The 13143-nt window shown below is 36.5% G+C and overlaps 1 protein-coding gene across 7 annotated transcripts in view; it reads right to left on the reverse strand.

The window, feature by feature from the left end:
• The window catches only part of LOC100619755 (mucin-16-like), an 87502-nt gene that overhangs the window by 50210 nt on the left and 24149 nt on the right, over nucleotides 1–13143 (reverse strand). For all 7 annotated transcript variants that reach the window (XM_056820588.1, XM_056820590.1, XM_056820591.1 and 4 more), the window contains exons 4-8: nucleotides 5952–6079; nucleotides 5763–5830; nucleotides 4474–4643; nucleotides 3794–3832; nucleotides 2396–2491 (exon numbers count right to left, since the gene is read on the reverse strand). In XM_056820588.1, the coding sequence (XP_056676566.1) occupies nucleotides 2396–2491; nucleotides 3794–3832; nucleotides 4474–4643; nucleotides 5763–5830; nucleotides 5952–6079 (501 nt within the window). The remainder of the gene's footprint in view (nucleotides 1–2395; nucleotides 2492–3793; nucleotides 3833–4473; nucleotides 4644–5762; nucleotides 5831–5951; nucleotides 6080–13143) is intronic.

Below are 13143 nucleotides of genomic sequence, written 5' to 3' on the forward strand. Positions count from 1 at the left end.
TTCTTGCAGCTGAAGTGGACCAGGAGCCTCTTGAGCCTCTTCCTGGGTAAAGTTCAGAGTGCAGGCTTGGAAAGCCATGACCAAACCTATTGCAGAATCATACTACTTTGGAAACAAACAAACAAAAAATTAACAGCACTATAGAACCAGCTCTGAAAAGAACAACAGCTTGAGGCCAGGACTTTCCTCCCTCCATTGAGCAAAGCTTCATTTTTATATGAAGTTCAAAATCAAGAAATGGGCTGGAAAAATTAGCAAACAACAAAAATGAATTTGATCATGAAAAGCTATTATATTGGCAGGGAAAACCAAGAATAATCTCAGAAGAAGACAACAATGTGAAACCCTCAAAGAAAACATAATGAAAATCGCTACTAATTTGTCCTAAACCCAATTCTGGAATTTCTGGAAGAGTGAAAGATAGAGGTAAGATATATAGAGGAAAAACTGGAGAAGAAATCTGTGAAAAGAGAATTAACACCTTGGCAAAAGGAGCCAAAAATATTGAAGGAAATAACATATTAAAAACAAAATTGGTGAAATATAAAAGAAACCTACAAATTTCCTGATGTACTCCTTAATAAGAAGGACTGACATAAAATGATGAACAATAATTCACAAAAAAAAGAATTCTTTAAAAAACTGAATTGGGCAAATGACTAAAGAGGTACAAAATCTCACTGATGAAAATGATTCTTTCAAAATCAGAATTGTTCAGCTATAAGCTAATGATTTCTTAAGACATCAAGAAACAATACAACAAAGGTGAGGGAATGAAAAGTTAGGAAAAATGTGAAATATTTCACTGGAGAAACAACTGACCTAGAAAATAGATATGAAGAGATGATCTAAGAATTATTGGATTACCTGAAAGCCATGGTCAAAGAAAGTGCAAGAGCATAATCTTTGAAGAAATTATCAAGGAAAGATGCCTTGTTATCTAAGGAATTGAAAGAATTCACTGATCTCCCCCTGAAAGGGATTTAAAAATGGAAATTCTCAGGAATATTATAGTCAGAGGAAACACTTCAAGGAGTCAGAAAGAAACAACTCCAATATCATGGACACAGTCAAGATCATACAAAGTATGGCTTCCAAGTTCAAGGGGTGACCAGTTTGGAATATGATATTCTGGAAGGCAAAGGAGCTAGGTTTTACAACCTAAAACAAACAAGCATTTCTCATGGAGAGACCTGAATTGCATAGAAAATCTGACATCTCAAAAAGAAGCCTCAAAGCAGAAAACAATAAGCATTAAAAAGTAATCAAAAACAATTCAATGAACTTAAATTGTTTATATTCCTATATGGGAAGATGACATAGCTAAGTCTTAAGAACTTTATGATTATTAAGGCAGTTAACAACAGTTTATGTATAAGAGGACATAGGTATCAGGCTATGAGATTGGAATGATTCCTAAAAAAGAATGAAGGGATGATAATGAAGTAACCCCAGAAAGACCAAAGATGGAAAAAAATACCCATCTGCATTTTAAGGGGACAGACCTGGTTTTACATACCCTCCAGAAGAAAAAGATGTTAGGGCAGATAACAAAATGCTTTCTGGGTGGTAAGAGACAAAAGAGGAATTTTAGGAATAGCAAAGGGCGCCTGGACTAACATTTGACTAAGTGAAGATAAACACTCCCTGGTTAACATCCCCATTGTAAATCTAAGAATTGTTCCCCCCCATCTTGGGTTCTGCATTCCTGTGTTAAGAGTTTGTTTCTTAGATAAGAATTCTGCAATGTATATAATTTTGTCTTTAATGTCAAACCAAGGCAGTTTTCCACTAGGGAACTCTGCCCCAGCTGGTAGATCCTTTATTTCTCTCTTTTATTAACAAATTATGGTTCCAATAATTGAAATTCTAGGTGTTTGAACTCATTTGTGAAATGTCCCACTTCAATAAAGAGGTATGCACTGGAAGAAGAGGGATGGAAGAGTTAGAATGGGGGAGATTTTTCACATAAGGTACAAAGAAAGTGTTTTTACATTGGAGGGGAAAAGTATACATTTTATATGTCATATATAATATTTATATATATTATAAATTTATACATTTTATAAATTAACAAAATTTTTAAAAGAGCTATTCTACAGTTGAGAAATGGTCCAAGAATATCAATGGGCTATTATATGCATACACACAAAGGAACAAAAGAAATAGAAAAAATCCCCCCTGAGCTCTTCATCCAAAGGCTGGTATCACAACATACTTCAGGGTAGAGAGTAATGGGATGAAATTGTCAAGTCTTACAACCTAATGACAAACTCCCCCATCAGTGATTGTCCTGGTCTCAGATTATGAAGACAATTCCATATCTCAAAATTGAAAACAAGTGCCCAAGCAAAGATAAATACCAGTATAAGAGAAAGGAAAAATATTTTCTTACCTATAGCACATAGAGTGGATTCACGAATCAAGAGACCACTAGTCAGTGATTCAATGTCTTCTGATGCTCCATGGTCTGGTATAAGGGTGACAGGCACTAGAAGAATAAATGAGAACATATATGTCAGCCACAGGAATGGGGGTAGAAAGGACAATATGTTGTCCCCTTATATTCTAAAGAAAATGCCAAAATATGTACCTTCTTTACTTCATCCTTCATCCAGCAGAGAATCTCTCTAGTATTCCCATTCTTTAATTTTGTTTCCAAACTCTCCTTATCTACTGGCAGCTTTCCTTCAACCCCATATGAAAAAGAGCCTTCATTTTATCCACCTGTCCCTGATAGCTATCATCTCCTATCTCTCTTCCCTTTTGTCACTGAAATTTTTGAGAAGGCTATCTATAAAAGGGCTTCCACTTCCCTTCTTCCTACTCTCTTTTTAACTGCAGTTTGGTTTGAGAAAGTCAAATTCTAATTTGACTTTCTCCATTTTGTGGCTTTGGGAAACTTCATCTCCCATAGCTATGAAATTGCACAAGCTGTCTTCTGTACCTGGAATGGCCTCCTTCCACCCCTCCAACTCAGACAACCCCCTTCCTCCCCACTTTGGTTCAAGACTCAGCTCCAGTACCACCTTCTACATGAAACCTTTCATGATTCCCTACACTCTTCCTCCATACCTACACCTTGTTAATAGTATTTTTAGTTTATATTCAACACATATTCATCTCTGTAATTGTTAGCCTTGTTAGAATATATGGACCTTGTTAAGAAGGGATCATTTCATTCTTTGTCATACATGACACCTGGGCATATGTCTCTCCTGCCATCTCCATTTCCTACTTTATATATTAGGTTTAATTAAACCTCTCCAGGGGAGAAAAACCAGAAGAGAAGTTAAGCATTAGCTTATTCCTACCTGAAATGCCTGAAGATCATGATGACTGAGCAAGACACATGTTTAGGGAGAGTGTAGTTATTGAAAGAGCAGAGGATAAAAACATTATTAATGAAAACTATTGGGCAACTTTGGTGAATGAAGAATATAGGGGAGAGGCACAAGTCTCTCTGGAATGTTGGGAGATCCCCTCAATGTATCAGATTACAAAGACCACAAGTTCTGACTCTTAATCTTGAACATGAAGGAGATAGGGATAGCCTGTTTTTCCAATCCCATTGGATAATTTCCCCCTTTGAACTAGTTATAGCAAAAACAAAATAGAGAAATGAGTAAATGAAGTTTCAACTTTAGCCATATCTAATAGCATATCTCATTCTGAGCCCCTATCACCACTTTTATTCCTCTGCCCTACATTGCTCCCTTCCAAGAAGATAAACAAATTTTTTTTTTCATTGTAGTGTCCCATTAAATAGAGAATAAAGAAATCTAAAACTCACTCTTTGTGGATCTGATTCCTGGCAGCTTATAGTGATACCCTAGTTGGAGAAGGGAAAAGAAAAGAAGAAAGAAATAAATTCAGAGGGAACAAGTGTTGGAGAGAAGGTGAGGGCAGGGAAGGAAAAGGCAAGAACTAGTAGATGAAAGGAGCGAAGAGAAGAGAATAGGAGAAGAAAAAAGAGAATAGGACAGAAGAGATGTGAAGACAAGATTTTGGGAAAGATAAAGAAATGAGAAGACAAAAAAGAAAGAGAAAAGAGAGGGAGAGAAGAAAGAAGAAATATAAAAGGAGAGAGAGAGAGAGAGAGAGAGAAAGAAAGGAGAGAATTTGAGTAGGGTATCTATTTGTGGGCAAAGAAAGGAGTAATGGAGAGGAGTTGTTGTTGGGGCCCATAGGGAAAATGGTGCTTCAGCATTCAAGAGGAAGGAATTCATGGCATACTTGTTGGTTGAAGGAGCCTAAGAACAATCCAGTCTCTTCTGATCTTGAGTAGTGAATTCCCCATTTCTTCATCGTTTGTCACCACTTTGAGGGCCAGTGCTCCCAGGAGTGAGAGAGAAACCATGAAAACAAAGGAGACCCAAAAGGAAAGAAGAATTTGGGGCAGGTGTGTTGTTTTTTGGAAAGGGAACCACCCAGAGAAAGAGAGGCACATGTCCCAAAAGTCAAGCTATTTACCATTCACAAAGAGGCTATCATTCTCTATAACCAGGTGTTTTAGATTTCTTCTGTAGAGCTGTTCAGTCAGCTCCCAGTAAACCTTCTTTTTGTTCACTACAGGCTTGGAGGAGTCCTTCTTAAAAATGCAAAGTACATTCACTGCAGTTGCTATGTTGTTCTTCAGAGACCTGGAAATTAATGTTTCAGACAAGTGGTTTCAAATATAGCCCTTCCTGGGAGTCACATGAGTCAGAATAAGGATAGTTCCAATCTGATTTTAATGTGTTAATGTGTTAGTTTATTAATTTAAAAAAGCAATGTATAAATGTATATGGTTTTCTGAGTCATAATGCAGGCTATTGGGACCCTGATGTATAATTTCGTGGTCATCTCAGTTTCTTTTTGAGTTTGACACCACTGGTTTAGTTTCTGAAATTTAGTTATTCAGAGAACACTCTTGAGAGAAGTGGCTGATTTGGAATAAAGGTTTAGAGATGATTGTAGATTTAGAGTTGAAAAGGACATTGGGAGCCATCACATACAGCCTTCTCATTTTGTAGAGGAAAGAGATTGAGGCTAAGACAGTTTATGTGACTTGCACAGGGTCACACATCTGCTAAGTGTCTGAGAGAAAATTTGAACTCTGTTCTTTCTGATTCCACACTTAGCACTTTATCCACTACAATGGAATTAGCAGTGCTCTGTAAAGTCACTTATTTATGTCACTTATTTACATGTTTACAAGTGTCAATGGGGTCTGATTATTTTCAGTAGTTTCTTTATAATAGTGGAAAGAACATTGAATTTAAAATCAAAGGGCAAGCGTGCTCAAATTCTGACTATCTTTGACCTGGGAACAGTTATTGGGATCTGCTTGGGTCTTCATTTTTTCATCTGTAAATGAAAAGAATGGTCCAGATGACTCCTACTGTCCCTTCCAGCTTTTAATCTATAATCCTATGATTCTAAAGAAAGTTAATGTTGACATGTTAGTAATTCATCATTTTCTAAGCACTCACTTGGTGCCTCCTATGTTATTCCATTCATGTGGAGTTATAAAGTGAAAACAGATGCTAACTTATCTTTGGAAAGAGTAATGGGGAAAGAATATTTCTCCACCTGGGAAAGGGTAGAAGGAACCTAGAATATTTTAATGGCTTCTTGGTTGGGGGATTTTATTCATTACAACTTGGGAAAGAAGGAATTGCTATTGGGAAGCAGAAGAAGAAACAGCCTGGGCATCATCTGAATGAAATGGGAATGTACTGATCCCTAATATCTGAGCTAATGTCTTGCATTATTCTCACCTCAGTGAGATCCCACTGCATCCATAATACTGAGATCCAAGCCTGCTCCTTCGAAACAATACCTTGAGCTGGAAACAAAAGGAGAGAAGGGAACTTCTGTGTACCTGGCTAGAGCAAGCTTGAATACACAGGGCTAAGGAAGGTAGCATGGGAGAGAGGAGATAGAAGAGAGTGGAGGTGGAGTCTCACCAGGACTTGCAGGATATGCTCAGCAGTCTTGAATGTTCTGGAATCCTTTTGACTCATCTTTGTTGTGTAAAACATGTTGGTAATAGTGAAGCTGAGTGTGAAGGTCTTGTAGCAAGAGCTCCATGATTCTGTACAAAAGGAAAGGTATCCCATTGGATGAGCCTTGCAAATGTTATTCAAATGAGAGAAAATCCTTTGTAAGCCTTCAAATTCTATCTAAAAGCTAGTTATTGTGATGATCATTACCCATGATCATCACCATTATTCCAGGTGACAATGTTCTAGACCTTCCTCAGAGAAAAACTCAGCAGATTGAACCCACTAATGAAATTCTGAGGATCCCTCCAGCCATACACACTTTTTCTAGCAGTGTTAAAAATTGTGGATTTGGAGTTAGAAGCCTGTGGGAAGCTGAAAAATCCCCACTGGCTGACAAAGTTACAGTTTGGGAGATGGGCACTATAAGGCAGCTTCCTGAAAATGAGCCCCCCACTGATCCCACTCTGTGACTTCTCTCTCTCTCCAACTTCCCTTACTAATGGACTTGTTATGAATATTGTCTCCTTCCCAATAGAGGAATAATAATATGAGAGCAAATACAGGGATAACACAGATATGACTTGTTATGAATATTGTCTCCTTCCCAATAGAGGAATAATAATATGAGAGCAAATACAGGGATAACACAGATATATCCCACCTTAATCCCCTCCCAGATTATTACCCTAAAAGACTGCATTCACAGAATTCAAACCTAAAGATCATTACCCCCCACCCCCCTCTCTCCTTTCCCTCTCCACAGAGTTGCACATTCATTCCTATTACAAGCCAGGCAAGCCAAGAACATCAATCACCTTCAAGATACACTCCATTGCAGACAGAAACCAGGCAACATTGCCAGGTGTTTAAAGTAACACAAGGAAAATAGAACTTGTAAATTGTGGAACCCCCAAATATGGTCTGTCTCAAATTATCTTCTAACCATGTACCTAGCTACAAAATGTTTTGTTATTCATCTTCTAAATAATTGTGATTGATTATGAAAGCTGACCAAAAGTATCAATGATTCTCCTTAGATCAGGGAGAACTAACCACTAGATCATTCTGTTTATATCACTCATCTATGGTACCAATATTTCATTGACTATCTCCTTATGCTATGCATCTGTTGTTAAGTTCTATGGAAACATATGTAGAAAATGGATTGTGTGCCAAAGAAGTATGTAATCACTAACCTATATAAATTGTATTCCTGTCATGTCCTATGTTTTTGCCTTTGTTTCCTCACAAGTAAGATAGGAGGTTAATCCATTTTCAAAGTTAAGTACTGATTACTTAATAAAAATTGCTGAAAATACTGAAAATTCGTCTTGCAGAAGTTATGGATAGACCAGGAGTCTTGCATGACATAAAATTCCAAATGGGTACATGAGTTAGATACAACAGGTGATATAAAATGAATGAGAGCAATGAGGAAAATTTTAACTTACATATTAAAGGACAGGGAGATAGTTCATGATCACATGAGAAATAAATAGGAAAGCATGATAAAATGGACAATTTTGCTTACATAAAATCAAATTGTTTTCCCCTTAAAACAAAACCAATTTAATAAATTAGAAGGGAATAGTGTATTTGGAGGGAAAAAAAATCTTTGCTTCAACTTCTTCTGAGAAGGATCTCATTTCTAATTTCCAATAATTCAAATTTATATGAATAAAAGCCAAATGCAAAGCCAACTTGGTGGAGAAGGTAGAAATCCCTCATCTGATCTCTATCAAATTACCCTTTAAAAACCTGATGAAATGCATTACCTGAATTGTGAAGCAGTATTATAACACAAAAAACAACAACTGATTTTCCAGCATAAAACAACTTAGAAAGCTAGCAGGACAGATGGTAGAGGTGGAAGTGGAGCACATTGCACCAGGACAGGCCCCACCAAGCCAGCAGGCCTTGACCACAACTAAAGTAACAGGAAAGGCTTCTGGAGCATTAATCCCCAGATAATAAATGGGTGGGGGAGTAGACAATTGCTTAGAAGGAGATTACATGGGTCCCTTTATACTCACTCTTAAGGTAATTCTTGTTGCATTGCTCATATTCAGATCCTAGTTTGTGGGAGAGATTCTCAGGGTGGAGAAGTGCTAGCAGAAACCAGTACTTGTAGCCAAAGGAGAGCAGGAGACTCTCCCTGGTCACAGTTCCAAGGAAGGAAAGAGTGCTTAGGGTTACTCACAAAGCAGAAAACAGACCAGAAGAGTATTAAACACACCTTCGCTTTCATGATTCTAAATTTGAAGGACTGAAAGCAGATTGATCCACAGTGTTAACTCTGAGGGCAGCTATACAAAGAAACTTAAACTTGGAGCAGTATTCAATTCACCACAGGTACAGATTCAATTTTAACTGTTATGCTTAAAATGGAAAGGAAAGGGCTAGAAATGAACAAACAGAAGAAAAAGAAATTCAACATACAGACCTATTTTGGTGATAGAGAAAACCAAAACACAAACTCAGTAGAAGACAATAAAATCAATGCTGCTGCATGCAAACTTTCCCATAAAAATAAGGATTGCTCTTAAGCTTAAAGAGAATTAATGGAAGAAGCTCAAAAAAGAGCTTTAATGATCAAATAGATGAGGTAGAAGAAAATTCAGAAGTGATGAGAGTGATACAGGAAATTCATGTAAAAAAAGCCAACACCTTGGTAAAAGAGGCACAAACAATATTGAAAAAAATGAAAATCTTTTAAATAAGAGTATACGAAGTGGTAAAAGATATAAAAATTCAATGAAGAGGTGAACTCTTTCAAAAAGTAGAATTGACCATATGGAACGAGATACACAAAAATACACTGAAAAATCCCTTGAAAGGCAAAATTAGCAGTAGGGGAAAAAAGAGGCATAAAAATTTGCGGAGGAAAACAACTTTAGAAATTCTAATGGGCCAAATGAAATATGAAGTACAAATCCTCACTCAAGAAAATTATCCCCTGGTGTCTATCAATGGGAGAATTGCTGAACAAATTGTGGTATCTGATGGTGAGGGAATACTATTGTGTTGAAATGATTGTTGAACTGAAGGAATTCCATGTGAACCACACAGACACCTTCAATAACTGATGCAGAGAGAAATGAGCAGAACCAGGAGAACATGGTACACAGAGACTGATACATTGTGACAGCACAATCAAATGTAATGGAGTTCTCTACTAGTATCAATGCAATGTTCTAGGACAATCTATAGGGATTTATGAGAGAATGCCAACTACAACCAGAGAAAGAGCTGTGATTGTAGAAATGCTTAAGAAAAACATTCTATTGATCATATGGTCTGATGTTTTATGATTGGGGATTTTGACTTTTTGACTTTTTATTTTTTTAACTTTGAATTGAAAAAAATATTTAATTAATTTAGAATATGTTTAACATGGTTACATGATTCATGTTCTTTTTCTCCCCTTATGCCCCACCCCCATAGCTGACACACAATTCCACTGGGTTTTTCTTGTGTCATTGATGTATCAAGAAAAGATAAGGACTGTAAAATGATTCTAAGTCACATGTATCAAAGAAAGATACATTGATCAAGACCTATTTTCATATTATAATTGCACTACGGTGACCATTTAGAGTCTACATTCCCAGTCATATCCCCATCAACCCATGTGATCAAGCAGATGTTTTTCTTCTGTGTTTCTATTCCCACAGTTCCTCCTCTGAATGTGGATAGCTATCTTTTCCAAAAGTTCCTCAGAATTGTCTTGGATCATTGCATTACTGCTAATAGAGAAGTCCCTTACATTTGATTGTACAAGAAGTGTATCAGTCTCTGTGTTGTCCTGGTTTTGCTCCTTTCACTCTGCATGAGTTCCTGGAGGTTGTTCCACTTCACATGGAATTCCTCCAGTTCATTATTCCTTATAGCACAATAGTATTCCATCACCAACAGATACCACAATTTTTTCATCCATTCCTCATTTGAAGGACACCATTATTTTTCCAGTTTTTTGCCACCACAAAGAGCATGGCTATAAATATTTTGGTACAAGTTTTTTTTTTTTCCTATGATCTCTTTGGGGTATTAGAAATGCAGCAAGAGGTATGGCTGGATCAAAGGGAAAACAATCTTTTAAGCCCTTTTGGCATAGTTCCAAATTGCCATCCAGAATGGTTGGATCAGTTCACAACTCTATCAGCAATGTATTAATGTCTCAATTTTGTCACATCCCCGCCAACATTTGCTATTTTCCTTTGTGGTCATGTTAGCTAATCTGCTAAGTGTGAAGTGGTAAATCAGAGTTCTTTGGATCTGCATTTGTCTAATTATAAGTCATTTAAATATTTTTATGAGCTTATTGATAGTTTTTATTTCTTTATCTGAAAATTGCCTATTGCCCCTTGCCCATTTGTCAACTGTAGAATTGCTTGTTTTTATTTTTTTGTACAATTGATTTAATTCATTATATGTCTGAGTAATTAGACCTTTGTCAATTGTTTGTTATAATGATATTTCCCAAATTTTTGCTTCTCATCTAATTTTGGTTGCATTGGTTTGTTTGTACAAAACCATTTTAATTTAATGTAATAAAAGTTATATATTTTACATTTTGTAATTTTTTCCAACTCTTGCTTGGTCTTAAAAACTTTCCTTTCCTAAAGATCTGGCAAGTATACATACTATACTGTGTTCACCTAATATATTTATAGTTTCCTTCTTTATATTCAAGTCATTCACCAATTCTGTGTTTATCTTGGTATAGGGGGTGAGATGTTGATCTAAACATAAATCTTTCCCATACTGTTTTCCAGTTTTTGAGCAGTTTTTGTCAAATAGTTATTTTTGTTCCAAAAGTTGGGAACTTTATAGACTGTCTTGCCAAGGTCACTTACTCGAAGCCTATTTCACTGGTCCTCCCTTCTGTCTCTTAGCCAGTACCATATTGTTTTGATGACCATTGCTTTTTGGTACCATTTAAGAGTATCATACTGCTAATGGCCATCTTCCTTCATTTTTTTTTTCATTATTTCCCTGGATATCCTTGATCATGTACTTCCAAATGAACTTTGTCATAGTTTTTTTCTAATTCAGTAAAAAGATTTCTTGGTAGTTTGAAAGATATGGCACTAAATAAGTAAATTAATTTGGGTAGGATGGGTCATTTTCAATATGTTATCTCATCCTACCTATAACCAGTGAATGTTTTTTCAATTGATTAGATTTAGTTTTAGTTGTGTGGAAAGTATTTTGTAGTTGTGTTTGTATAATTCCTCTGTTTGTCTTGGCAAATAGATCCCTATATATTTTATATTGTCTAGGGTCATTTTAAATTGAATTTCTCTTTCTAACATCTGCTGTGTGGATATGTTGGAAATATATAGAAATGCTGATGATTTCATTTCTGTGGGTTACTTTTTTTTTTAGTTTTTAAAACATTATTTTATTTGGTCATTTTCATACATTGTTCATTGGAAACAGATCATTTTCTTTTCCTCCCCCTAACCCCCCCCCCTTCCCTAGCTGACCCACGATTCGTCTGGGTATCACATGTGTCCTTGCTCTGAACACCATTACCTTGCTGTTGGTATTTGTATTAGGGTGCTCATTTAGTATCTCTCCTCGATCATGTCCCCTCAACCTCTGTAGTCAAACAGTTGCTTTTCCCCGGTGTTTTTACTCCCTCAGTTTGTCCTCTGCTTGAGGATAGTTTTTTTTGTTTTGTTTTGTTTTGTTTCTTGTAGATCCCTGCAGGTTGTTCAGGGACATTGTAAAGCCATTACTGGAGAAGTCCATTACATTCTCTTGTACCACAGTGTATCAGTCTCTGTGTACAATGTTCTCCTGGTTCTGTTCCTTTTGCTCTGCATCACTTCCTGGAGGTTGTTCCAGTCTCCATGGAATTCCTCCACTTTATTATTCCTTTGAGCACAATAGTATTCCATCACCAACATATACCACAATTTGTTCAGCCATTCTCCAATTGAAGGGCATCCCCTCATTTTCCAATGTTTTGCCACCACAAAGAGCACAGCTATGAATATTCTTGTACAGGTCTTTTTCCTTATTATCTCTTTGGGGTACAAACCCAGCAGTGCTATGGCTGGATCAAAGGGCAGACAGTCTTTTATCCCCCTTTGGGCAAATTTCCATACTGCCCTCCAGAATGGTTGGATCAATTCAAAACTCCACCAGCAATGCATTAATGTCCCTACTTTGCCACATCCCCTCCAGCATTCATTACTTTTCTTTGCTGTCATGTTGAACAATCTGCTAGGTGTGAGGTGATACCTCAAAGTTGTTTTGATTTGCATCTCTCTGATTATAAGAGATCTAGAACACTTTTTCATGTGCTTATTAATAGTCTTGATTTCTTTAACAGAAAATTGCCTATTCATGTCCCTTGCCCATTTTTCAATTGGAGAATGGCTTGATTTTGTACAACTGGTTTAGCTCTTTATAGATTTGAGTAATTAGACCCTTGTCAGAGTTTTTTGTTATAAAGATTGTTTTCCAGTTTGTTATTTCCCTTCTGATTTTGGTTATAGTGGTTTTGCTTGTATAGAAACTTTTTAATTTGATGAAGTCAAAATTATTTATTTTACATTTTGTGACTCTTTCTATGTCTTGCTTGGTTTTAAAATCTTTCCCTTCCCAAAGGTCTGACATGTATACTATTCTGTGTTCACCTAATTTACTTATAGTTTCCTTCTTTATATTCAAGTTATTCACCCATTCTGAGTTTATCTTGGTGTAGGGTGTGAGGTGTTGATCCAAACCTAATCTTTCCCACACTGTCTTCCAATTTTCCCAGCAGTTTTTATCAAATCCTGGGTTTTTGTTTCAAAAGCTGGGGTCTTTGGGTTTGTCAAAGACTGTCTTACTGAGGTCATTTACCCCAAGTCTATTCCACTGATCCTCCTTTCTGTCTCTTAGCCAGTACCAAATTGTTTTGATGACCGCTGCTTTGTAATATAGTTTGAGATCTGGGACTGCAAGGCCACCTTCCTTTGTATTTTTTTTTCATTATTTCCCTGGATATCCTTGATCCTTTATTCTTCCAAATGAACTTTGTTATGGTTTTCTCTAATTCAGTAAAATAATTTTTTGGTAGTTCAATGGGTATGGCACTAAATAGATATATAAGTTTGGGTAGGATGGCCATTTTTATTATGTTAGCTCATCCCACCAA

The sequence above is a fragment of the Monodelphis domestica genome, chromosome 3, assembly GCF_027887165.1.
Source record: "Monodelphis domestica isolate mMonDom1 chromosome 3, mMonDom1.pri, whole genome shotgun sequence".
NCBI classification, from domain to species: domain Eukaryota; kingdom Metazoa; phylum Chordata; class Mammalia; order Didelphimorphia; family Didelphidae; genus Monodelphis; species Monodelphis domestica.